Source organism: Pipra filicauda, unplaced genomic scaffold (genome assembly GCF_003945595.2).
Source record: "Pipra filicauda isolate LSUMZ 115617 unplaced genomic scaffold, ASM394559v2 scaffold172_size1731463_pilon, whole genome shotgun sequence".
NCBI classification, from domain to species: Eukaryota; Metazoa; Chordata; class Aves; order Passeriformes; family Pipridae; genus Pipra; species Pipra filicauda.
The window spans coordinates 194,885-221,884 of NW_024104240.1; the positions used below are offsets into that span (position 1 = coordinate 194,885).

At 51.2% G+C, this 27,000-nt stretch overlaps 2 protein-coding genes across 2 annotated transcripts; both read left to right on the plus strand.

Moving 5' to 3' along the window:
• Window positions 1-5,628: 5,628 nt before the first annotated feature.
• BNIP5 (BCL2 interacting protein 5) lies at window positions 5,629-10,315 on the plus strand (the record flags this gene model as incomplete). The annotated part of the gene is made up of 6 exons (XM_039379694.1): window positions 5,629-5,663; window positions 6,711-7,447; window positions 8,100-8,234; window positions 8,699-8,760; window positions 8,999-9,256; window positions 9,913-10,315. Coding segments are annotated over 6 exons (1,272 nt in total), but the record flags the coding sequence as incomplete, so codon positions are not given.
• Window positions 10,316-14,180: 3,865 nt separating this feature from the next.
• PNPLA1 (patatin like phospholipase domain containing 1) lies at window positions 14,181-26,633 on the plus strand. The gene is made up of 9 exons (XM_027728893.2): window positions 14,181-14,692; window positions 17,782-18,014; window positions 19,137-19,202; window positions 21,174-21,386; window positions 21,822-21,882; window positions 21,960-22,100; window positions 22,374-22,467; window positions 22,719-22,829; window positions 23,367-26,633. The coding sequence occupies exons 1-9, from the start codon at window positions 14,491-14,493 to the stop codon at window positions 23,368-23,370; spliced, it is 1,125 nt and encodes a 374-aa protein (XP_027584694.2). The 5' UTR covers window positions 14,181-14,490; the 3' UTR covers window positions 23,371-26,633.
• The last annotated feature ends 367 nt before the right edge of the window (window positions 26,634-27,000 follow it).

Here is a 27,000-nt window from a genome sequence, read left to right on the forward strand (position 1 = left end):
TTGATCTCTTGATCTCAGAGGGTGAAAATCCAAGGGCACCTGAAATCCAAAGGTTCCAGGCTTTCTTTCCTGGAAAAAAGGGCTTTTGTTGGCTTGCAGGAGCCCTGTGCTGAAACTGCCAGTCCCACTCCTGGAAGTCAATACAGGAGAAGATTCCTCCCAGACAAAAGGTGCCACAACAGAAAGCTTTTGCTGCCCAAAGAGTGCCAAGAGTGGCCCACCACCTGCACACGAGAGACAGGCAGTAAGGGTTTTCTTTCCTGGGGGGAAGGTGTGAGATCCTGGATCTGAATCTTGCTGAATTATTGATATGGGTCAGAACCAACTCACTCTGTGTGTGTGTGCAGGTGGGGAAGGACCTGCAGGAACGTGGTAAGGCCTGTGCTGAGGGCACAGGGCAGAGCTGAAGGCCTGTAGCTGGGCTGTCAGTCAAGGCAGACCTGCCTGGTAGCCCGAGCACACCACACCCCTGCAGCCTGTGACTGGCTACAGCACAGCTCACTCTGGCCTGGAATGTTAAATGTTTTAGTGAAATGCTTTTTTCTTGGTTGAATTTTACTCCTGTAAAGACCTTTTGCCAAAATATCTTATTTTTTTCCCACTAAATTAAAAAGAATTTCTCTTAGAGAAGAGCGTGTGACTCTTTCTCCGGACGCTAATTAGAGGTTATAACGAACCAAAAGGCTTTTAAAAAGTCTTAAATAAAAATGTAACCGCTCTGGGCGGCTTATAGCCTAATGAAGAGCATAACAGGCAGCAAGAGCTTTCTGTCCTAGCAGTTTTCGTCTGGGAGGAATCTTCCTCTGTATTCAGTTTTGTGAGTCGGACTGGCAATTTCAGCCCAGGGTTCCTGCAAGTCAATGACTGCCCTCCCCCAGGAAAGAAAACCTGTAACCTTTGTAATGCAGGTAAAGTTGGTGGGCCACCCAGGGCACCCCATGGGCAGCAAGAGCTTTCTGTCCTGGCACCTTTTGTCTGGGAGGAATCTTCTCCTGTATTGACTTCCAGGAGTGGGACTGGCAGTTTCAGCACAGGGCTCCTGCAAGCCAACAAAAGCCCTTTTTTCCAGGAAAGAAAGCCTGGAACCTCTGTGTTACAGGTCAAGCTGGTGGGGCACTCTTGGCACTCCATAATCAGCAAGAGCTTTCTATCCTGCCACCTTTTGTCTGGGAGGAATCTTTATCTGTGCTGAATTTTGGGAGCGGGACTGGCAATTTCAGCGCAGGGCTCCTACAAACGAGTGATGGCCCCTTCCCCAAGGAGAGAAAGCCTATAATCTTTGGCTTTCAGGTGCAGTTGGTGGGACACCCTGGGCACTCCATAGGCAGCAAGAGTTTTCTGTGAGGGCACCTTTTGTCTGGGAGGAATCTTCGTCCACATTCAATTTTGGGAGTTGGACTGGCAATTTCAGCACAGGGCTCCTGCAAGCCAACCAAAGCCCTTTTTTCCAGGAAAGAAAGCCTGGAACCTTTGTGTTACAGGTCAAGCTGGTGGGCCACCCAGGGCACTCCATAATCAGCAAAGCTTTCTGTCCTGCCACCTTTTGTCTGGGAGGAATCTTCGCCTGTATTCACTTTTGGGAGTCGGATTGGCAATTTTAGCCCAGGGCTCCTGCAAGGGAACAACAACCCTTCCCCCCAGGAAAGAAAGCCTGGAACCTCTGTGTTACAGGTCAAGCTGGTGGGCCACTATTGGCACTCCATAATCAGCAAGAGCTTTCTGTCCTGCCACCTTTTGTCTGGGAGGAATCTTTATCCATGCTGAATTTTGGGAGTGGGACTGGCAATTTCAGTGCAAGGCTCCTGCAAACAAACAACAACCCTTTCCCCCAGGAAAGAAAGCCCTTACTGTCTGTCTCTCATGTGCAGCTGGTCAGCCACTCTTGGCTCAGGGTGGCCCAACAAGTGCACCTGAAACCTAAAGTTTCCAGCCTTCCTTTCCTGGGGGAAAAGGCTGCTGTTTCCTTGTAGAAACCTGCCCTAAACTGCCAGTCCGACTCCCAGTATTGAATACAGGTGAAGATTCCTCCCAGACAAAAGTTGCCAGGACAGAAAGCTCTTGCTGCCTATGTAGGGACAAGGGTGGCCCACCACTTACACCTGAGACACCGAGGGTTAGAGCTTTCTTTCCTGGGGGAAGGGCTGTTGTTCCCTTGCAGGAACACTGAGCTGAAATTGCCAGTCCCACTCCCAAAACTGAATATGGACAAAGGTTCCTCCCAGACAAAAGGTGCCCTCACAGAAAGCTCCTGCTGCCCATGGAGTGCCAAGAGTGTCCCACCACCTGCACCTGAGAGACCTGGGCTAAGGGCTTTCGTTCCTGGGGGAAAGGTGCAATTTGGGAATTTTGGAGTTCCTAGGAATCTCTCATATCCTCCCTGGGGCAATGTGTGTCTTTCCCTGCTATAAACAGTGGCAGGAGGGCTGTAAATCTGCTGATTTCCTGGAATGGGGAGCCATCCCTGTTGGTAAACAATGGAGTCAGCACTGCTTGTGCCGGGGAGTTTGGTGTGGGTGTGTGGGGAGGGAGAGCACACAGCCTTTGACATGGCTGGAATCAGGGGCAGTGGAACACAGGCAGGTGTCCCATGTGGGCTTTCCCAAAGGTTTGCAGGTGCTTTGATCCCTGGAGAACATCACCCACAGTTCAGCAGCACCAGGTCTGGCAGTGTTTGGGGCAGAGCATTGCACAGTGGCTGTTTTCTTACCCCACTCATGTGCTGGGGGAAGCAGCTAAAACCAGGCTCAGGGGTGGAGGAAAAGAGGATTTTCTTTGGGGGCTGGTGCCCAGCACCCTCTTGGATCAGATGAACTGCACAACTGGGCTGAGAGGTTTCCACCAAAGCCACGTGTTGGCTGTGCTGTCCATCCAAACTGGGGCTGGTGCAGGGAGTAGTGTCTCCCCTGAACACCCTGTTGTGGTTCAGGTTATCTCCTCAACACCCCTGTCATGGTTCACAGGCTCCCCTCAACACCCCTGTCATGGTTCACAGGCTCCCCTCAACACCCCTGTCATGGTTCACATGCTCCCCTCAACACCCCTCGTTGTGGTTCAGGTGCTCCCCAAATGCTCCTGAACATTTGGGGATGTTCAGGTTTTCTCCTCAACACTCCTGTCATGGTTCAGGTTTTCTCCCCAACACTCCTGTCATGGTTCAGGTGCTCTCCTCAATACCCCTGTTATGCTTCAGATTTGAAACTATGGATGTTTTTGTGCCCAGGAGGTTGTTGTTGGCTGGTGGCTGGTGTTGGCTGCAGGGCACCTTTGTGGTCCATGGAAAACACAGCAGCCTCCAACACCCACTCAGGTTGGCTGTGGCTTTGGGTAGCCAAGCCTTGAAGACCTCCAAGGATGGTGATTCCCAACCCCTCTAGACACCAGTCTGAGATTGTCCCACCCTCCTGCAGAGGAGAGTTTTCCTGATGTCCAACCTCAGCCTTGTGTCCTGTCGGTCTTCTTCCAAAGAAATTTGGGTGATTTGACCCTTGCCACCTTCTGAGCCTGTTGTAATCCCCTGCTCCTCACAGCTCCATGTGGGCAGTGCCTCTCCTTTCATTTTGTTCCATCTTCTGAAAGAATTTCCTGCAAGGAGGTCGGTTATCCCCTCCTGTGTCCCCATGGGTTTAGTTCTGCTTTTCCCTCCAGCATCTCTGGCCTGAAGATACCAACCCTGGCATTGTGTGCTCCCTCCTCATGACCACATTTCCTACCAGCCTCCTCCTTCTCTCCAATACTGATGAGAAAAGTGGACAAACTTGGATCCAGATCCCTCCCCTCCACTCTTGTAGTGGGGTTTTGGTTCGTCTCAGTCTCTTGCAAACATCTTTTTCTTATGCCCCTCTCCCACTGGCTTTGAGCCTGTCCCAAATCCCAGGAGGGGTCTGAACTTGGATAGAGATCTGGATCCAGAATCACAGCTCAGGTCAAGATTTTTCCTGGTGTCACTTCAGGTATCCCATCTCCAGGCTGTGTCTGGAATTGCTACTACAAAGAGCAGAAGTCTGCAAAGGTCATAAGTTAATACTCATTCCCAGCTGAACCATGAGAAGCCCTCCATGAGCAGAGGTGGGATTTAGACTCAGCCTTGAATAACCTCCAGTAGCAAGATCTCCAAACTGGAGGTGGCCAAACTGCTGGAGTGGATGTGGCTTTTTGTTTTATGGATGTTTCAGAGTTAAAAAAACAACAAAATTGATTGTGAAAGTCCTTCTCCTCCCCCGGAATCGACCTGTTTATGGAAGGATGTGGACATGTGCTGGGGAGCAGCACAGATCTCCTAATGGAGGATTTAATTATTTATCAATAAATGGGGATGCTGAAAAACCGAGCCAGGTAATTCCTAATCAATACTAGACTCTGATTCATCAGTGTGGGCTCAGGAGAGACGTGGACTGGATCTCTCCCAGTCACAGGAAATCATGTGACAGAGAGTTTACAGAAAGGAAGAAAATAATCCCGGGTTGTTCTGACTGCAAACTGAACCCATTATCGGGAAAAGGCCATTTGTATCCAGGGAAAACCTTGGCTGCACATCATCCCAGCTGAAAACCAGAGACAGTGCATCGCTGCTCGGCTGGGAATCTTTCCGAGGGGTTTTCCAGGAGGGGTTTTTCCAAAGCCTGCAAAAGCATCCGGCTCCCTCCCCGCGAGGTGCAGTGCGGAATTTTGCCATCAGGTGGCAAAATAGTGATGGGGAATGGGGGAAGCACCTGCCGGAGGGTGCCACACTCACGGGGGGTGGGCACAGGGCTGGCCCTGGGGTCAAAAGGAGCTTTGGTGTAAGAAAGGTTTGATCTTAAGAAGATTTTCTCGGCTCGGGTGCGGTTTGTAGGTGTTGGGATGTGCCCGGTGGGAGATGCTGTGTTCCTGGGAGAGGCTGAGTGGGAGCCCCGGGGGTGTGAAGGATTCGGGTCATGAGCTGCTGCTGATTCATGTTTTAGGGTGGGTCTGAAGGACCCCAGGGTGGGGTTTGAGGATTTCAGCCCAGCCATGCCCAGTGTTAATAACACCAAGGTTGTGGGTTTGATCCCTGTATGGATCATTCACTTAAGAACTGGACTCGACGATCCTCGTGGGTCCCTTCCAACTCAAAATATTCTGTGATTCTGACTCTGTGTCTCAACAACCTGACAGCACCGTGTCCCAGAGTGTCTGTGGTCCCGCAACATCCTCTGGGAACTGACATGAGCAGGGCAATCTGCTTCCTTCTTTTGTCTGAGAAAAGTTATGACTTCCCTTTACAAAAACAACCCAGAAAAGCCCATAAAAGGCACCACACACAGTGAAAAACAACAAAACAAACCAAACCCAAAGCCAAGCAGCTGCCTGAGATAACCGGTCTCAAAGGCCAGCTCTGACACCGGCTGACAGGTGATTTTTATGCTGTTTTTGCTGCCACTTGTCATAAGGAAATTGTTTTCTCCTCCAGTGAAACTCACGCCCACTGGTTTCCGCCACGAGGGCGGTGATAACGGGGATCCCGGGCGGAAGCATCGGCCGCTCTCCTACCTGAATGGCTGCTAAAAATAGGAATTATCTCAGCCCTCCACCGGCTTGGGCATAAAAGGGCACCTCCCAGGAGAGCCTGAGAAGAACCCTTAGCGCCTGTGGCCGAGGAGCTTGTCTTGACCTGTGTCCAAACAGGCAGAAATACTGATGGAAAGGTAAAAACCAAATAATGAACAGTGTGGCCAGTGCACTCGAATCATCGAAGTAGGATGGGGGTTGTGGCTTTACTGTGATTAAATTCAGTGGTATGATTTGTTATTGGGTGGTTGGTGGGGTTTTGGTGTTGGCTTGGATGAAGGAAACTTGTCTTCCTGATCCCCAGAACCGGCCAAGGTGGGGTGGGTGGGTGTGCTGGGCATTGTGATGATGTTCACTGAGTCTGAGGGGAGGCTGATGCCCAACTCCAGGGTGGTTTTACAGCCCAGTGTACCAGGTTTCTGTGCTTGCTCCCTCTGTGCTGTTCAGTGGCGGAGAAAGTCTGTTTTGGGTCTGGTTCTTTGAAGGGTGAAATTGGTTTCAAAGATAAAACCAACACAAGGCACAGTCACGGCTTCCTGGTTTTTCAATAGCAACATTCCTGTTTAATTTTGCTTGCCAATACAGAGAAAAAGGGTGATGGGAAAGGCAGGGAGTGGGTGGTCCGAGCTCTGTTCACAGCCCTGTGCTGGTGGGAGCTCTGAGGGACAATGTCACTGAGCAGATTTACAAGAGCCCATGTTTCCCTTGACCTCTCCAGCCTTGTTGAGGGAGGATTTTCTTTTTAGCAGCCAATACTTTAAGGGGAAATACTCAAAAATCTGCATTGTGTCATTCACCGTGTGCTCCCGGGGTGTCATTTTTCATGGCAATGTGGGAACACGTTGCAATGGGGTGATAGGAGGGTGTCTGGGTGATAACCTTACTGGGTGAAACCCCCTGGATGGTGACCAAGTTCTCCCCTGAGACATGCCCAGCCCATCTCCCGCTCCCTGTAGTTTCAGTTCCTTTATCAGTGGTGTCTACAGTCCATCATAAAACCCTGCACCAGGAGCAGCCAGATAACCACTGTAAAACTGGCTGATCAGTAACCAGGAACATTAACAGTCCCAGGCACCCCTGGGTGCCAGAATGGGGGGGGGGGATTTCCATCATGCCCAACCCCACTGTGCAGCCACTTGGGGAAAGCAAAAACACCAGGCTGAAAATGTTGTTTTTCTCCCCAGCAACGTGAGGGCTCCGGCTGAGGAGGTGCCTCGGTGGGATGTCGGGAGGCAGCCGTCGGGCAAGATCCTCTCCCTGGACAGGCAAGGGGCCAAGAAAGTGCTGGAGATTTATGTCAGGCGCTCGCTGAGCTGCCGTGAGAACCCACCAGTGGCCAAACAAACCCTACAGGAGAAAACTGGAGGGCGAGGGAGGAAGACGGACGGGCTGCAACGGTCAGAAAGCGACTTCTGTACATACTCAGGTGCCAAATCCAGCCCCAAGAAGAACCAGGAGGAGGGACTCAGAGTGCTGGACTTGGAAGAGGCTCTGGATGATGACAGCAAAGCTCCCCAGGAGGTCCCTAAAGAGGGGCCGAAGCCCAAGAGGAAAAGCACAAAAAACTCCTCCCAAGGCAAAACCCAACATTCGGGTTCAAAACCAACCTGGTTGAAAAGTTTCTTAAATTTCTTCTTCAAGAGGAGCCCTGAGGACCAGAAGGAAAACGCAGGGCAAAAAGCCAAGGAGAAAGATGCCAAAGCTTCTCAGGGCTCCAAACCAGAAGGAGCCAAAAAACACAGAGTAGACTCAAGCACGTCCCCAGTGCCAGGCAGAGCCCCGAAGAGGAAAACCAGCCTCAAGAAGGTTTTCTCCTTGAAGAAGCACGGGGAGGAGGAGCGGGGAGAGGCGGGATCCGGGGCGAGGACCAAGCGACCCGGCTGCCTTCCCCTGAGGCACGTCCTGGCACCGGCCACGCCAGGTGGGACCCCCACTCAACCACCCCTGACCCACCCCTTCATCCATCGGGACCTCCCCGGGCTTCTTTTGGGAAAACCATCATGTTTAGTGCTGGTTTCTAATGAGGTGTCACCCTCCCGGGGCTTTCTGGGGTTTTGGGGTGGGCTTTGGAGACTCCAATCCCAACCCACTGCCCCAGGAAAGGGTTGATCTGCCCGTGCTTTGAGCACACATCACCCCAAGCCTGATGTTGGCAGTAACCACCCAAGCACAAGTTTTTGCCCCTCTGGCAACCAAGGGTCACGGTGGTTTAGTTTAAACCTGTGTTTGAGACCTAAGATTAAATCCTAAACCACTCCGGGGCCGATGTTAAGGTGTTTGACATTTGCCATGGGGGTGGGTGTGGTGCAGCAGAGCCCGTGGGACACCCAATTCCACCCCTTCCAGTGCCAAAACACTGGTGAGGGGATTTACAAGGAGCTTTGGCAGATTTGGGGCAAGTCACAGCTGCTCAGCTGTGGCTCAGAAAGCGCAGCCACATCCTCCAGCACAGGAATGCACTAATCCAGGGTGGGCACCAGCACATCCAGTCCCTGCTGCAGCTGCTTTTCCCTTTCAATCAATCACCAACAAAAATAATCCTCACTTCTGAATGTGTGTTTTTCTTCCAGCAGAGGTGGAGCAGCCCGATGGCTACTACACAGAGGTCTCAGAAGAGATTGGGCTGATCGTGCAGGGCAGTGAGAGCCAGGGGAGGAGAGCAAGTGGATTTGGGGAGCCCCCACAGCCACCTGGCACCGATGGGGTTGGTGAGTGTTGCCCTTGCTGGCACCTACAGAAAAGATATGCACACAAGACTTGTCCCCACACAGAGCCTGCCCAGCACCCAACCCCTGCTGCAGTCCTGATCCAGGGAATACAAAGGCTTTGGTGGAGATTTTCAGCATCAGGTCTTGATTGGGGGAGAGAGAAATTCATGGAATCTCAGAATGGTTTGGGTTGGAAAGGATTTTAAAGATCATCTCATTCCCTCCCTCTTCCATGGGCAGGGACAACTTCCAACTAGACCACGCAAAGGGCAAAATTCAAAGGCTGGAGCGTGGTTTTGCTGGGCGAGGGTAACAAGGCACTTGGCAACAGGCTGAAATGGTTTTTGGAGGGATGGAGATGGACAAATGTTGCTCAGGGAATTTTTTCTGGGGACTAAACAGAGCATGTGGGTGTGGGAGGCTTGGAGAAAGGGCTGGAGATAATGTGGGATCTCTGTCTGCAGATGAACCCATCAGGAGAATCGTGGCCCTGCTCCGGAGCGCAGGAGATGAGCTGGACAGGCAGGTGAGAGGAGAGCTGAGGGAATTTGGCCCAAGCTCTGCACTGCTGTGAAATGCAGCAGCACCATCGATCCCCTGGCGCAGGGATCAGTAAAATCAAGGAAATGGCAACTCCCAATTCCCTGCCTGGGCGTGGTCATGGCTGTCTGTGTGTCCTCCCTCAGCGTGGGGTGAAGGCACCAGCACGGGGCTGACCCGTGGGATCCCTCGCTCCTGACGTTGTTCCCCTGCCTCTCCCCCAGATGCGGGAGGACGCGCGGCTGCAGCTGTTCTTCAGGGACATGTCCTACAGCTCCTTCAAGGACTTGGCCGACGCCTACGTCCGGCGGGAAATGACGGCCAGCAGGGCCGATGCCAACCCCCAGGAGATCCAGTTTGCCTTCACGGTCCACCTCACAGCCACGCTGGCTGGAATCTGCAGCCAGGCAGTGAACAGGATCATGGGCTTCGGCACACGGTACCTGGAGGATTCGTTTGCGCCCTACGGCAAAATTCTCCAGGTGAGGAGGAGGATGAGCCCGGGGCTGAGCCTCCAGAAGCGAGTCAGGGCAAGTGCCCAGGGAAGCTGTGGCTGCTCCATCCCTGGAAGTGTCCAAGGCCAGGTTGGACGGGGTTTGGAGCAACCTGGACTAGTGGAAGCTGTCCCTGCACAAGGCAGGGGGTGGAACTGGATGAGCTTTAAGGTCTCTTCTCAACCCAGACATTCTGGGATTCCATGAGCCCCTCTGCTCTGGAGCCAGACTGGGAGAGCTGGGGGTGTTCAGCCTGGAGAAGGGAAGGCTTCAGGGAGAACTTACAGCTCCTTCCAGTGCTGAAAGGGGCTCCAGGAGAGCTGGAGAGGGACTTGGGACAAGGGTCTGGAGTGACAGGACAAGGGGGAATGACTTCCCATTGCCAGAGGTCATGGTTAGGTAGGATATTGGGAAGGAATCCTTCCCTGTGAGGGTGGGGAGGCCCTGGCACAGGTTGCCCAGAGAAGCTGTGGCTGCCCCATCCCTGGAAGTGCCCAGGTTGGACAGGGTTAGGAGCAACCTGGGCTAGTGGAAGGTGTCCCTGCCCATGGCAAGGGGTGGAACAAGATGAGCTTTAAAGTCCCTTCCAACCCAAAGCATTCCATGATTCCACGATTTTATGAACGTTTCTTCTGTCTCAGCAGAACAGAGAAAAGCTCAGGACAGACCACTGTGACAGCCCAGACTGACATCAGCTGCTGTGAAGGGCCTGTGGTGCCTGGGAACCCAAGGATGAAGATTTACTGGTGGGAGGACAATCCCTGATGGTGACCTGGATGTGGGGTGAACTTCTGAGCCCTGGATTTAAAATCCTCGAAGGAAAACCTGAGCAACAGCCAGAGCACTGTGAAATGCTAAAAACCCTCCTGGCTGGGGGCAGAGAGTCTGTAAATCAAACAAAGCCCAGATTTCACCCTGTATTTGATTTTAGCTCCCACCAAGTGCATGTGTTGAACCTCAGGGGTTGTTGGTGTTTGTGTATATGTATTTATTTACCTCCTTTTCTATATGTATCTGTGAATGTACAACATAATTTTTGTAGTTTCTGCTGTCGGCCAAGCATCCAGTTTGGAAAAAACCATAAAACTCAAATAAATTGGTGCCTAAATGCCAGCCAGGCTTATCTTCAGGGTGTTGTGTGAGGTTTTTATAGATGGAATAACGTTTGCTTTGCTCCAGCTGCTGTGGCTGCTCCTTTCCAAGTGGCACAAGGGACTCAGACAGCAGATACACAGTGCTGTCCTGCCAATTTTACGATTTAGAGTCATTCCCTTTCCAGCAGGAGATTTACTGCCCAAAGCAGCTTGGGTTAACACCAAGAACTGGGTAAAGCTCGTTCCTGAGCGGCGCAGGAGCTGTCACTCCCTCGAGGACCGAGGGGATTTGCAGCTGCCAGGGTCTCACCTACAAGCTCTAAGAAGATGTGAAATGTCAAAGGGATTTAAACCCTAATCACTGGGAATGTTTCCAGCTAATCTTTGCCCAGACCCCTAAGCAGGGCCATGGATTAAGGCAGCTTGGGGTGTGGGGGGGGAGTGTTGCCAGGGCTCGGTGTGGTGGCACCAGCAGGAGCATCTCCCTTGCGAGGTTGGACCCAGCCTGGAGTGAAGGAGATGAAGTTTTGGGGTTTGGAGTGTGCAAGAGGTGGGGTGATCTAGTAGGCTGAAGGTGATGGTGGCAGCAAACAAATATGTGTGTCTGGGTCAGGGCCATGTGTGGGGTGACAGTCCCCTGTGGACCTTTGGTGCCAGCTGGGTCTGTCCAGCACCTCCTCTCCTGGGTTCTCAGTCCATTTAAAACCCTAAGTAACAGAAAATAGGGAAGCAGAGCCCTTGCAGGACGGGAGCAGCCCTTCCCCACCCACATCCACATCCCTGTTTGCTAAGCCTTCAAGGGCACATCTGGCAGACCCAGAGAGTTCAGTCACCGGCTGCTCAAGGCCCCGGGGAGGGGGGATACCTTGCAGGGGCTCTGTCTAATTTAGCCTGGGGTAATTAGGACTGTGGAAAACATCAAATCCCGCTCCTGGATCCTGCCAACAACAAGTGCAGCATCAGCACCATGTTTCCTTTTGGCCAGGAACCAAATTGGGAGACTTTTACTGCAAGAGAGACAGAAGCTGCTCTTGGCTGTTTGTAGCTGTCCCGATGTCCCCGTTCCCTGCTGGGAGCCTGGGGACTGTGCTGGGCTGTGACCAGGGCAGGCTGAGCTGATGGTGGGGAGGTGGTGGGGACCCATCTGGAGGATCATGCAATGCCTCTATTTGTTTTGCATCTGAGCTCGTGCAATGCCAGGGGTGGGAGCAAAAAAGGGTTCTGTTTCCTCCCTGACGTCCCAGAGGATTTCATCTTCCATCAGCACGTGGGACACACCCGCCAGGTGAAACATCAGTGAGGCAAACAACTCATCTCTCCCATTCCCTGCTCCTGTGCTTCTCCCAACACCACAGCTGAACCAAATACTCTCCTTCCGTGGTCACTGGACTGTTTCCAACCCATCAGGGCAGCAGTGCCTGGAAAGCGAGGAGCAAAATGTGCCCATCCCCTTGAACAAGGGGCTCCTGCCCTCAAATAGCCCAACCCAAAGCAGGGATGTTGCTCCAGCCCAGCACAGTGGGATGAGGTCAGATGTGGCCACAGCTGCTGTTTAGTACAACACCTCATGTCCTTCTTGTGAGTGACTCCGGCATCTTGGGCTAATCTCTTGGTTATAAAATTGAGAACCTGATTGCCTGTGGCCACTGAAGATATTAAGAAGGTTTTAAAGAAGGGCAAGTTATAAGTCCCGGGGGTTTGAGCAGTTTCCAGCTCTTGGCATTACCTTCATCCTTTCCTAAACACCCCGTGGTGGCTTCCAACAGCAAAGACAATCCCCTCGCACGAAAATCCCTGGGATCACAGACACCGGCCATCTGGGCACTGATCCTGCCCAGGCAAGAAGCAGCCCCGTGCCCTGCACAGCCCCCAGCCCGCCTGGTGCTCAGTGTGAGCCGGGGACCTTCTCCCCAAACCCACCTGCTGCCGGGATCCTCTGTCTCTGAAGCTGTCAGGCCCTCCTAATCCTGCTTTGCCAGGTGGGGAGGGCAGCTTAGAAAATCAGCCCGGCACTTAATGAGCCAATTAATGCAAAATTTGCTGTCACTAAGAGGATGATGACAAGGTTTCTTCTCACGGGACCCTGGAGCTGAGCCAGGGGGGATGATGTCTCCTGGAATGCTGTCCCGGGGCCTCAGTGTTTGCAGCAGGGGAGGGTGCAGGGGCGGATTTGGCAACTCCCAGACCCCTTAAGAAAGCCCCCATGACTCACTGCAGGACAGAGGACCGTGTTCCTGCAGGTCCCGTGGGATCATTTACACCTTTCCCAACTCTTGGCAGTCGGGGCTGGGCACAACCAAGGCAGTGCAAGCGCTGAGTGGAGCAGGAGCATCCTACACCTCTCCATGCAGAGCCTGGTGCATTCCCTGGGGGCCTGACACGCACCACAGGCACAGCTCACCCCCAGGGAACACAGGAACAATTCCTTCCAGTGTGCAAACACTCCTGCACTTCCGATGCTCTGGAGTGTTTGGACCAGTTGCAGCAAGAGATGATATTTTTGTCCTTCTTGACCTTTGCAGTACTGGAAGAAAGTCCTTTAAATGAAAGGATTTTTGCTTTCCCAAGGGCTGCAGGAGCCAGTGGCTTGAATCACACAGCTCAAAGCTCAGATATCACCAGGAGGCTGGTGGAAAGGCTGGAATGTGTGGGAGACTCACCCAAGGAGGGGATGATACAAAACATCAAACACTGGAAAGACAAGAAATGAGAAGCTGCAGTAAGGCTGTGATCTGAAAGCCCTGATTCAAGCAGTTGTTCACCTCCAGGATAACTCAGATAATTATTCAACATGTCTTGGAGCTGAGAACTTGCTGCTGTGTGTCCTGACATCCAGGCAGCACCAGAGACCTGCCCTGGCTGTGCTGTCACATTTACCTGGGGTTCAGGCAATGTCCACCAGTGACACTTCAACCCAGGGACAGTTGGCACATCTCTGCTCCCAGGACACAGCTCTTGTCGTGGGGACGCAGCAACAGCTGGAGAGGACAAGTTAAAATGTATAAAAATTGGGGGTGAAACCGCCCTGCAAAGGTTGTATCAGGATGCTGGGACCATCCTCTGTTTCCCTGTATCGTCCTGGCCAGGCTGGTGCATGACATGGGGAAGGAGAGTTTGTTCCTTCAGCCTGTCATCATCCACATGCCAGTGTTGTATAGACAAATCCCTCATTTCAATATATGTAGTATTCACATACAGTTCAGGTTGTATGGATTTGGACAACATAAACATAAATATTTACCAATATTTATTAAACACTTCTGTTGAAAATGGCATTTTTTATTCTGTATGTTGGCAGCAGCATTGGAGCATTAAGGCTGAAAAGACACAAGAAATCTACTGGATTTCTCCATGGTTTTTTTTTAACTATACCCCAGGAAATGCAGACAGCCCAAATGCACTTTGATTTTGGTTCTGTAACCACAGATTGGGGGAATGTGGTGCTACTGTAGGACCTCATTGGGAGGGGGAGAGAAAAACAAACCCAGCTCTTTGGTTTTTACACCCCCCCAAATAATATCCAAGAGTCAGGCAAGGAAAAACCCTTCCAATGGGGAGCAAATATAAGGAATATTTCCAAACCTAACCCAGCCCTGCATCCACCCCTTGTGTAACACCCTCTGGCTTTAAGTGTCTTATACAAGCCTTTACTCACTCAGTACTGAGCTGTGCCTAAGCCAGGATTAATGGAGAATCCTATTTAGGAAAACACCCTTTGATGAAGAAAGCACAAAGCAAAGAGGAATTTTTGCACGGATGTTTCCAATTGTGCCGGGCACAGGAACATCAGAACTATCTCTGGGAGAGCTCCTGGGGCACTGCAGACCCCTTGGAATGAGAGGGGAGCCTTGACTCAGCCCTGAGCATCAGCCTGGCTGTGGTTGAGGATTATAAGAGCTGTTTTGATCAGGGGAAAATTTCTGTTTTTAGCACAGGCAGCAATTAAAATAGCTCAGGAATCTCAACGCCTCGGGGAGCTGTCATAAAAGGAGGCAGAAAATCCATCTTCTGGACTCCTCTGCACCAGAGATGAGCCTGGAGGGAGCAGAGCAGAAGAGAGCCTGAGTTTCACCTGGTGAAAAAGGACAACCAGAGACACCGAGCCGGACCCAGCGCTTGGATCCCGGGATGGCTGTGGAGGATCTCCGGGCTCCCAGCACCCCTTTCTCGCTCTCCTTCTCGGGCAGTGGTTTCCTGGCCCTGTACCAGGTTGGGGTGGTGCAGTCCCTCCTGGAACTGGCTCCCGAGCTCCTCAAATCCGCGTGCAAGGTCTATGGATCCTCAGCGGGGTCCCTGATCGCCGCCGCCGTCGTGTGCGGGATCGGGCTGGGTAAGGAAACCCTCACCTCCATTTCCTTTCCCTGGAGAGTTTTATTTCAAAAATGGTGCCTCGAAGTGCCGGGGGGGGGGGGGTGTTGCAAATGATACAACTTTTCTAATTCTTTTTTTAATGGTCCTAATGAGCCCTTTAATTAGTTGTTCTCATTGATCACAGGTTGCGTGTTAGGCCTTAAATCGCTTTTAGCCGGCACGGAGCAAAAAGTTGTCGTAAGCAACTTTTGTGAGAACACAGCTTGGGAAAAGGGCTAAAACTGTAAGTTTTAAAGTTAACCTTGATAGGCTTCAGTGAACAAAGCCTGTGAGAGAAAGATGTGTTGTTGAAACTGGACATCTGGAAACCAGGACCTTTTGCAGAAACCAGCAGATGACAAAGAAGTCTAACAAAGGCTCAATGTTTGTGTCAGAAAGTCCCCACCAAAGATACCAAAAAGACTAAAAGTATGAACTAGTTAGCATGAGCAATGAGGCATTAATAACCAGTAGTGGGTAGAATAATAATTAATGAAAAGGAATGACGTAATTTAGAACCAATGAACATTAATTTCTTTAAATTTGTTAAAAATTTATAAACAGGTGAAAAAATGACGTGTTGGTGTCTGGGTGGAGGCGGGATTTTTGTTGGCCACATGTACACCCAGAGCTGCAAATGAAGTGAGGCCTTGTCTTCTAACACCAAAAAGGCAGTGGTTCTGACACCCAAAATGCAGAGTAAGAGGGTTCTGTCATTCCTGAGGATTTCAGGGGTGTTTGGCAACAGGGATGCAATGCTGGTGTGATTCCTATCGCTCGTGAGGCACTGAAGAAATCCGAGGTGTTGTCACTTTTGGCAGCCAAGCTGGAGCAATTTTGGGTGGTATAAGGGGACAACAGCAGGTTGTGACAGTCTGAGTGTTCATTATCAGATGGGAGGGAGATGCTTGTGTGGGGAAATCTGGATGTGCCTGTATTCCATTGGCTCATTTTCCTTCTCCTGCTGAAGGAGCCGAACTTCCCTTCTGCTACGAGATCTGAGGAGTGCTGAGATGTGTCCCAAAGAAAGTCTACATGGCTGCAGACTTGGCATCTCCATGGGATATGCCCATGGAAAGGCCCTTTGTCCCTATGGATCAGGTCCCTTGGGTTCCTTAGCAACAAAGGGACATGGGTGGTGTTCACAGGTATCCACAGAGGTGACAGCCCTGTTTGCATGTCACTTTGAGTCATCCCACCCAACCTTCCCAGAACAAGGGAAGAGGTGCTGCAATTCCCATTTCCAGACAATGGAGCATCTTTCCCTGTGGTAAAAGCTCAAGGGCTCATCAGTGGGATGTGCCTGATGGAACAGCAGTGTATATATATATATTTATATATATATATATTTAGAAAGAGCAGAAATAAACATTTCTGCCCATATGGGGTAAACTCCTCTACAAATCAGCAAGGGCCCCAAATTTTCCTCCTGATTCCTCATGCTGGTGTAATGGATGGAGCTGGGGATGTCCAACAGGGTAAATAAATTTAGGAACTGCTCTTACTGGGGGCGCCAGTCCTGAAACAGGGCTCTGCTTCCATGGGGGTGAAAGGCACCCTCCACTTAGAGGGGTTGAGATGATCTTGTGCTCAAAATACCTTCCCCAGGGGAAGAAAAGACATTTTGGGTAGTGATGACGCTGGTTGGGTTTCTAATAAGGAAAATGAAAGTGGCACAAACTCTGTCAAATTCACACTGGGGCAAAAAGAGGGTGAAAGGTGTGTTTGGTGTCCCTGGGGTGGCTGCAGTCAGGTCCCTGTCCCCTGCCCTGACCTGGGCTGGGTGAGGAGGTCTGAGCTCCCCGAGCCAGTCTGTCCTCTGCCACCCCACAGGTCATCTCCTGGGGACACGCCTGGTCACCAAGCTGCTGCAGGCAGGGACAGACATGGCACTGCTGCCAGGGTCATCCCTTGCGTGCCCCGAACCAAAGCCCCCAAGCTGGGATCGTCTCTCACCTCCTACCCAGCAGCTTGTGGGCAGTTTTTCCACATTTTCCTCATTCCCAGGATACAGAGCAGCCAGACAGCGCCCTGTGGGTGCACCACCTCCCTGGGGTGTCTCTGGCTCTTTTGGGATCCCCGAGGACCCCGTGTGACCCTGACAAGCACTAATCATCACCACATGGCCTCAGCATCCGCTCAAACACACATAACCCCTCTTAATACCTGTGTGGCTCCAGGTGCCTTCGGGACACTCCATCTAATCCGTCTGTCTGTCCAAGCAGTCTCATGAGACAGCATGGAAACCTCTGCCCCTACAAAGCTGTGGTGCTGAGGCTTCGCGCCAGTGCAGGGCCCCAGGGAGCTCCCCTGGGTGCAAGGACGGCTCTTTTGGAGCTACATGAGCTTTTTGCTGAAGGAGTTTAACCCCCAGGGTGGGATATTCCCCCAGGGGAGCTCCCCATGTCAGCACACAGACCAAACTCCCTCCCTGGGATCAGGAGTTTGCTGCACTCCTCTTCCTCCCCATCACTGCACAGCCTTTAAAACCCAGAGTGTCCTGAGCCTTTGGCCAGGGCTCTGCTCCTTTAATCCAGCTCCTGGGATGTGCAGACACATGTAATGGTTATTAACACCATCTCACAGGTGGCTGGGGGAGCTCAGGTGAGCGGGGAGTCCCAGGACACTTGGCTTGCAGGAAAGCCCTACACAGAGTAGGTGCCCCTCATCCTCATCCGTGAGCCATCCCATCTCCCCCAGGCAGCTGGAAAACTGGAGGTGGAAGGCAGGAACGTGTTGTGCAGGTCACATTGGCACCTATAACTCTGTCTGCAGAGTTCTTTGGAACCTTTCCCTAATCCCTCCCTTGAGCACCTGTCTCCGGTGCAGACGGGGATTTCACAGACGGGGTCACACTCAGCAACACGTTGTCTTTTGAGGACATCGTGGGGGTGATGTCCCCTTTTCTGCCCTGCCACAACATTCCCCAGCAATGTCATCCTGGGGTCACACAGAAGGGCTGCAAGAGGCTTTGTTTGTGGGGAGTGTTAGGAATAGGATGAAAAATATAACTGGTAGGGCAGCAGGGATATTGACTTTCTCTCTGTCTTTCCCCTGTCTCTGTTTCAGATGACCTGAAGGAATTTTTCTTTGCCCTGGCAGCAGAAGTCAGGAAAACCATCCTGGGCCCCCTCTCTCCCAAGTGCAGCTTGCTGGCCAATATCAAGGCTGTTCTGCAGCGAATGCTCCCAGAGGATTCCTACCAGTTGGCTTCAGGGAGGCTGCACATCTCACTCACACGGGTGGCAGATGGCCAGAATGTCATGGCCTCGGAGTTCAGCTCCAAAGAGGAGCTCATTCAGGTACACAGTCATTCCTCTGATGCTGAGGAAGATCTCTGCCCACTGCTCGGGGTGCAGGAACCTAAACTGGTGTTTTTAACTGCACTGTTTTCTACCCTGAGTAATAAACATTATAGTGCTTGCCAGATTTTCTGCTGAGAGGATCAAGAAGCTCTGCCAGAGCTGTGGTCCTACCACAATAAGCTCCCTGAGTCTTGGAGGGAGGGAGATGTGAGGTCCAGAGTCAGACAGGAACAAATCATGCTAAAAAAGCAGTGGGGTTCTTTCCAGCCTCATAAAGCTGATGTTGATACTCTAATTAGTGCTGATGACTCTTTAAGAGCTCTGTTAGCGCTCAGCTCTCTGGAGAGGCCTCTCCTCAGCCAAATCCCATTGGCAGTGGTTTTCCTTGTTGCCTCAGCACTTTCCTGGGAGGCAAGAGCTGGACAAAGCTGCTGCCAAACAACAAGCAGCTGATTAAGCAGTTAATTATCTGGTTAATTACCTGGGGGAAGAATCCCGGGGCAAAGACTGTGAGGTCTTAAACTTGCTTGTCACAGGGTGACAGCAGAGGGTGGCAACTCCATGGAGATGTTGGAGTTCACCCCGTGGTGCCTCTTCTAGGCAACCCAGGAGCCCAGGGAGCTCATTCCCAGCTGATGGGGTTGCTGGAATATAGTTGCAAATGCCACAGCAGTGGCTTTATCATTGACAAATCCCAGCAGGATGAGGATGAGTTGTGAGGGTGTCTTGGTTTTGTCCAAAAACCTGCAAAGATGAACAATGGCCCCAAAGCTTCACCTTGCCACTCTCACAGGGCAGTGTTGGACAGTGATATGTAGATTTACACCTATTAATTCTGGCAGGGCTTAATTAAATCAATTTTAATTAAATTTAAATAAATTTAATTTTTAAAATTAATTAAAATCCGAAGGGCTTTGCCCTGCTCAAGAGAATTACTTCAACTTTAACGAAATGAGCTGTTTTGCCCTTCTTGAAGCCTTTCTTGCCACAGTCCAGGTGGCACTGGCAGCCTGGCTCCAGACTTTGTCAAGGCTGAATTTTCAGGCACCCAGTCAACAGCTTTTGTCCAGGGGAACTTTGACAGGAACATTGACTTCTGCAATCCCTCTCCTCCCCCAGGCTCTCCTCTGCAGCTGCTTCCTTCCTATTTACTGTGGATTCATCCCTCCATCCTACCGAGGAGTGGTGAGTGATCTTTCCAATAAAACTCACGCTCCCAGCAGCGTGTTCTTGGGTTTGAACTTCATGTTCCCTTGAGCAGGGTGGACTATGTAGGTCCAGGCTTTTTCTTTAGCTAATGGAGGAGGATAAAGCCTTTCAGCTTGTTCTCCATCCCATCCTAAGGTGATAGCTGGGTGGAATTGCCATCTGGAGAGGCCTCTCCTGCTTTGCCCACAGACAGAGCGTGGATGACTCAGTCTTGCCTTGCAGATCTCCAACGTGAGCTGAGAGGAATCCCACGCTCAGGAATTAGAGACATAATCCAGTTATCCTGGGCAGGGTCTGCCTGCAGTGCAGGTGTCACTGAGATCAGGTGCAGACCTGCATGGCTGAGACACCGAGAGTCTGTGGGAGGATCCTCCCCCAGCCCTGTGCATTTTCATACCCTGTGCTTGTCTGGGTGAAGGAGGAGCACGTCAGTGTTTTCCAGAGCTTTCAGGGGTGGGGCAGCCACAGCTTCTCTGGGCAACCTGTGCCGGGGCCTCACCACCCTCACAGGGAACAATTCCTTCCCAATTTTCCATCTAACCCTCCCCTCTGGCAGTGCAAAGCCATTCTCCTTGTCCCGTCACTCCAGGCCTTGGCCAAAGTTCCTCTCCAGCTCTCCTGGAGCCCCTCTAGGCACTGGAAGGGGCTCTAAGGTCTCCATCCCTGGAAGTGTCCAAGGCCAGGTTGGACAGGGCTTGGAGCACCCTGGGCTAGTGGAAGGTGTCTCTGCCCATGGCAGGGGGTGGAACGGGATGAGCTTTGAGGTCCCTTCCAGCTCAAACCATTCCCTGGGTCCATGATTGCTGTGTGAGGCCCCCCTGCACCGTCACTTCATGAACATTTAACTTGATCAGCTGCAACCTCAAACCCCACTGAGGTGGATGGCAAATTCAGATTCCTTCTGGGACACAGCAAATGACATTTTCCTTGCCCAGTGAGCAATCCCCCAGGGCTTTACAGACAATTATTAAAGTGGGAGCCCTACTGCTCGAGTTCAGGACTTGAAAGTTATACAGCACTGTGCATTTGGCGATGTTTGAACTGGCTCACAACTGCCAAATTATTTTTTTTTACAAACCTTTGTGAATTAAAATAATTATATTCCCATCTTAATTACTGCTGTGGATTACAGCACCTGGTTGAGGGGCTGGCTGGGTGCCACAGGCAGGGCAGCTGGAGGAGCTCGTAAAGCCTGGGATTAAGAGTAAGGGTGGGAAGAGATGCTGTTGAAAGAAGAGAGGATGTGCTGGGACTGGTTCGTGGTGGGAGATTCTTTCCCTGTACACAGCGCTGGTGGGGCCACCCCTGGAGTGCTGTGTCCAGTTCTGGGCCCTCAGCTCAGGAAGGACATGGAGGTCCTGGAGCAGGTCCAGAGGAGAGCAACGAGGCTGGGGAAGGGACTGGAGCACAAGTGCTGTGAGGAGAGGCTGAGGGAGCTGGGGGGGCTCAGCCTGGAGAAGAGGAGGCTCAGGGGAGACCTCCTCACTCTCTGCAACTCCCTGACAGGAGGGGGGAGCCAGGGGGGGGTTGGTCTCTTTTCCCAGGCAACCATCAGCAAGACAAGAGGGCTGGGTCTTCAGCTGTGCCAGGGGAGGGTTAGGTTGGATATTAGGAAGAATTTCTTTGCAGAGAGGGTGCTCAGCCATTGGAATGGGCTGCCCAGGGAAGTGGGGGATTCTCCATCCCTGGAGGTGTTTAAGGACAGACTGGATGTGGCATCAGTGCCATGGGCTGGGAACCACAGCGGGGTTGGATCAAGGGTTGGACTTGATGATCTCTGAGGTCCCTTCCAACCCCGCTGATTCTGTGGTTCTGTGATTCTGCGATTCTGTGATTCTGTGATTCTGTGATTCTCTGATTCTCTGTCGCCCGTGGAGCTGCTGGTTCTCATCCTGGTGACACTGCCACGACCCTCAAAGCAAACCCTCCCTCTGCTCCTGCCCACAGCGCTACGTGGACGGGGGGTTCACTGGCCTGCAGCCCGTGTCCAGCCTGGAGGAGCCCGTGATCACCGTGTCCCCCTTCACCGGAGAGCTCGACATCTGCCCCCGGGACTGTCCTGCCATCTTCTTCTGCTTCCAGATCTTCAATGGCAGCGTCCAGATCTCCATAGAGAACCTCTGCAGGATCAGCTACGCTCTCTTCCCACCCAGCACCATGGTGAGCCCACCAGGGCTTCTCCCAGCTTTGTTTTGGTTAAAAGAAATCAATTCTGCTCCTGCCTTCCCAAGCTTTAGGGTTCAGCTCAATCTCCACCACTTATTAATCAGATTTCAAAGGTGGGGGGGAGCACCAGCTGTTATGGCAGGACATTATTTGGGGGGGACACTGCTGATGGGTGGGCAACCTGGGGTGGGGGTCCACAACCTGCAAAGGACCAGATGGAATGAGATGATCTTTAAGGTCCCTTCCAACCCAAACCATTCTGTGATTCCACGACCAGTGTTTCTGTGGTTGGAAACCAACCTGTGCTTGCTGCCTTCCCAAATGGGCCATCCCGACCCTCCATGGTCAAACAGCTTTGGATAGATCCTGCCCTACCCTGCCCTGCCTGGGTTGGGGCTCTTCAGTGACCTCAAGTCTTTCTCCTTGCAGGTCTTGAACGACATTTTCTCCCAGGGGTACCAGGACACTGCCCTTTTCCTGTACAGGAACAGTAAGTGCCACCCCAAGACCTGATGGGCAGATGTTTGACAGACACAAACATCATCCCTTTCTCTCCATGTCCCACAGATGCCTTTGGATTCAACTACTTCGATGGCAATTTCCGCTTCGGGAGCACCTGTGGGAAGAACAACTCCACCCAATCCAAGGGGACACACCCCGGCCTGTACAGGAGGGTCCCTGAGAGCCTGACTCCTTACTTCCTGCCAGGTAGAGGATTTGGGGTGCTGAGCTCAGGTTTAGGGCTGCTGCAGTCCTCAAGAGGAGCAGTGTTATATTTAAGACATTATTGAGTTATTTATTATAGTAAATATTTCTACATCTGCAGTAGCTGCTCACAAAGAGTCTTTGTAAGGGTGGCTCAAGCTGGACTTGGGTCTGGGCTTAAGCATCTACCTGAGCTGCAACTGGACAAGAGGGATTCTTGCATTTATTTGATTATTTCTGTTACTGATCCTTCTGTGTTGTCGTTTGTGGGCACAGGCTTGTGGAAGAAGGAGCAGATGAATGGACTGCAGGATCCCCTGGCCAGGATCCTGTTGCAGCCATACAGGCTTCCAGCTTTATTCAGGAAGGGGTAAGAACACCCTGAGAGAGGCATCAGAGAATGACACACAAACCAGGGGTCGTGGCTTCAGCAGTGGTGAGACAGCTGAAGGGATTTAGTGTTCCCTGAAGGCAAACTCTCAGGGAGAGTGGGTATGGCTGGTGGGAACACCACAGGGTCACTTGGTTATGGAAAAGATTGTTACAGTGTGCATTTACCATTAACACCTTTTCCTGCCTTTGCCCATCATTAAACTCAGGCTGTTTATTTTACTTTTGCAGGGTGAAGAAGGTGTGGGGGCTGCTGGAAGGTGTCACCTCCCTGGTACAAGGACTCCATAAACTCCTCCAAACCTTGGTGCCTGGTTTGCCCAAGAGAGCTGTGGACAGGAGGTGAGAAGCTCAGAGGATGCAAACCCTCAGCAAAGGGAGAGGAGGGAAACCCTGGGGGACCTCACCCATGGGTCACTGATGCTGAGCATGGCTAAAATCTCCAAATCTGGAGTAGCCCACATTAAAAATAGCTATTTTTTTCCCCCATGATATTATTTTGATATCTCAAAGGAGCTACAAAACAGCTCAGTGCTGCTTCCCTATTGCAACATAATCGTGTTCCAGATATTTATCTGCTGGGCTTTGCCCTGGCACGACATCAGGAACGCTCACCAAGATCCTGAGAGATGTTTTGGCACTAAACTCTCAAGGATTTGAGGCACTTATCTTGTCACACCGACAGCTTTTAAGTCGTATCTCCCCAAAACCTGCTTGCAAGTCCCTTCATGAGCAGCTGGAAGGAGACTGGCCCAGGACAATTCCACACAGCTACAAACTGCTCAGCTCTGAGAAAGCCCTTTGGTGTCAGACACCCCTGGGGCTGCTCATGGCTCCTGGTCTGTGGATCTCGACTCAGGTGTCCCTTTGTCCCCACAGGTAACTGTCCTGGACAGGCCCTGGGGGTCTCTGATGCCGCTGGTTCTGCTGCCTCGGGAGGGGATGGGTGAGAGCAGAGCTCATCTCACACACCAGCACGGCTGCTGGCTTTCTGTGGAATAGTTTGGAGGGTGTTTTTTTTTCACTTGGGAGCTGATCCTGCCTCCAGTGCTGCTGCCCCTGCTCAGGCCTGACCTGCTCTAACGTGACAGGCGAGGCAAAGCTCTGGTGCTGCTCCTGTGACCCAGCAGAGGCTGCAGGAGCCACTGGGCAGCTTCACCTGCAGGCACCCACAGCCCAGCACCTGCTTCCTTCCCCTCTCTCCCTCCTCATCACCAGCAGCCTCCCATCCCTTCTTTTGATGCAGATTACAGGGCAGGAATTTGCCATGAAAGGCCACATTTTAAGTGTTTTCCTCCCACTCAAAAACTTCCAGAGCAGTTTCATCTGAGCAAGGGAGAAGCCTTAGGGAGCATCACACTGGGCAGGAACCAATTTTTGTCCAGTTCTCTGAAGTTACTTTACCAATTCTCTCTCCTTGAGCTTCACACACCCCCATAGCTCTGCTTCTCCTGCCTGTGGAGGTGGGAGAACATTTGGATCCCCCTCAAATTTGCAGCCGTGGACAAGAATGGAGAAACCTGAAGATTAACCTCCTCCTACTTCAGAGTCCTGCAGTCTGTGCATTCCCTGACATTTCACAGATAAATTAGTTCTTTTCAGGGAATTGTCTCTAATTTGCAGCCACCCACAGTGCAGGGCCCAGGCAAACACCCCCCGTGTTGCTGGTCTGTACAGAGAATTAACTGGCAGCTCTCTTAACTGTCCCAAATCCGAGCTGCACATCAGAGACTGATGGGTTGGCTTCAACCTGAGTCTCCCCTGTTTGATAGTTCCCAATGGACAACAAATGGATCCCAACAGCACAAGCTGTTTATGTGAATAAAGAGCCTGTTTAATTGCACAAAGGGAAATGGAACAGAGGGAAGTTTCATCCAAAGGGCCCTGGGGACTGCAGGCATGAATGTGGGGAGCAGCTGAAGGCTGCTTTGATGTAAACAGATCCAAAGTTAGCTCTGAATGCTCTGTGAAAGATTAATACACCAAGTTCTGCTATCTTTGGTTGAAATCAGGGACTTGGGAATATTTTCTCTGGAATGAGCTTGCAAAAAGAAACCTGGATGCTTATTTCATAGAATCATGGAATGGTTTGGGTGGGAAAGGTCCTGGGCTTCCTAGCAAGCACCTCCAGGCAGGATATTCCCACTTCAGTTAGACTCAAGCAGTTACACTTCAAATGGGAATTAAAATCCCCCAAAGAAAATTTTCTTTTTTTTTTTTTTTGGACACCCAAATCCACTAAATGTGTCTGCAAATCTCAGCCACAAACAGGAGCACAGTTTGAACTACCCTGTGTGTCCCACCTGCCCCTATGATGCTTAGTCATAAAAGCTCAGTAAAACTTCGAGAACTTCAACAAAAAAAACAACCCACAAGGAACACCCAAACCAAAACAGTCCCACAAAAAGCCCTCCTGCTCCAAACCTGCAGAGATTTGCTAAGAGAGAAATATTTAACAACTCAATATTCAAATCAGCTGGTTTTTGCTTTATTAATCCCTCACCTTTTCAAGGAAGCACAGCTGGTGCTGCCTCCTCTGCACGAGCTTGGAGCTAAGGGCAGCAGGAGGCTCTGCCAGAGGCAATGGATAAATCTTGGCATCAGTTGGAATCACCTTGTGCAGGACATTGTTTCACCCCAAGGAAGCAGACTGGAAACCCAGCTGCACCCATCAGGATAGATCACTCTGGAATGCCTCCTTTGAGGTGGGTCACGGGAAGCACCAGGGTCTGGGGCAGGGATAGAAGGGGCTGTTGGTCCTGCCTGTGCTGCTGATGTCACTGTCACTGTCACTGTCACATCCTTGTGCTCCTCAGTGCAGGTCAGGCTCTGCCTTCAGGCTGGGCTGCAAGTTCCTCATTCTCTCTTTGAAAGATAAACTGGAGCTAAAGGCAGCAGCAGGGCCAAAAATGCTCTTCTGTGGCTGGCCTGGCCCTAAAGGGAGGAAAACCACATTATTCTGTCTGACAGACACTTCTGGCAGTTCCTGTGAGACAAACTGGATTCAAGTACCTGAGCAGAGCTGTTCCCTCCCTCCTGCTGTCCAAAGGGCAACAGGATAAGCAGGTTTTGATATCCCTCAAATATTGCCCTCCCACCACTGTGCTGTTGTTTGCCCCCTTGAACTCAGCAGAAATGTGAAGCCTCGGGTGGATGGGATGAGAGTTTGGAGGCATCCCAAGGCAGCAGGAGCTCCTCCAGCTCTAGGGAGGGAAGAATCCCAGAATCTGATCCAAGCAATGGAGCCAAACAAAACCAAGCCTGTGCTCAGTCCTGCCTGTGGCCCTGGCTGTTGGCTGCAGGTGCTTTGTGCCAGACTCTGCTTCTAGTGCAAGGACTAAGGAGGGTGCAACTCCCTGTGCAATTGTCCTGCTGGGCATGTGGATAGAGAGGCAAATCCTTGTGGATTGTGTCCTTTGGAAACAGGACTTACTCAAGAAAAGTTGTTCACAAGTTTATCCCCCTGCTGATTTGGCAACATCAATGATATTGCACAGACAAACAATAAAACAGCCTTTTCCTGGCCTAGATCATCAGGGCTTTTCCTTCATGGATATGGAAAACCTCCTGTGTTTCTCCTCTGGAGACTGAGAGCCCAGACTCATCTCTTGGTTGCTCCCTGGCCTAACAAAGGAGTTTTGATTCCTCCCACAGGTAAACTGATTTCAGTGAAAAATGTTGCAGCCCAGCTGCAAACCAGAGACAGAGACTCCTGATAGCCCAGGAGTCCAAAGAGGCCTCATTCCTACTGTGTTGCTTCCAAAAGCTCCACGTAGCTCAGACTGATGGAGCCTTTAAAAATGCAACCATGGAAGCAACAGCCTCATACTGTGTCCTGCACTTCTTAGTGGGCCAAGAGCTGGTTTGTTTTCCATGGAAAGATCTTCCTTGCTTTTATTTTATGCTTTTCAAGCTTTTGCTTTTAGAGCTGGAAGGGTAACAGTCCTGTTCTTTCCTCTTCATATTCCTCGTTTGGTGTGGTCCTCCTAGAACAATATTCAGGTCTTTTTTTTTTTTTTTACTTTTTATTTATGTGGCAACATTTTAAATAATCAGCATGTTGAAAAAGCTGTGACAATTCACCTAAGCTGACAAATTCTGAAATGTTGAAAGACTCAAAAAGAAAAAGGAAATAAAAAAATTGTAAAAAATGTTGCATTCCAGCAGATACTTCTTCGTATTTCTCTAGTAATAATAACACAAGCTGGGAACTGAAATGCTGAGGATTCACTGGTTTTCTGTTCAAAATTGAAATGGGAGAGGGCATTATTTTGCATAGGATTGCAGAAAACTACAAGTCTTGGATTTAAACCTGCCCTGTGTTGCTCAAAAATGATACAGGTAGAGGTTTACCTCCAGCTCTGCAGTGCCTTCCTTGCACTCAGAATTTCTCTGGCTGCAACCAGAGTGACTAAGGAGAAATCTGGATTTGACCCTGGAACCCTTGAGACACCCTTAATGAAAGGATGTGTGGACAGAACCTGTTATTACCTTGCAAGCTGAGTAAATAAAT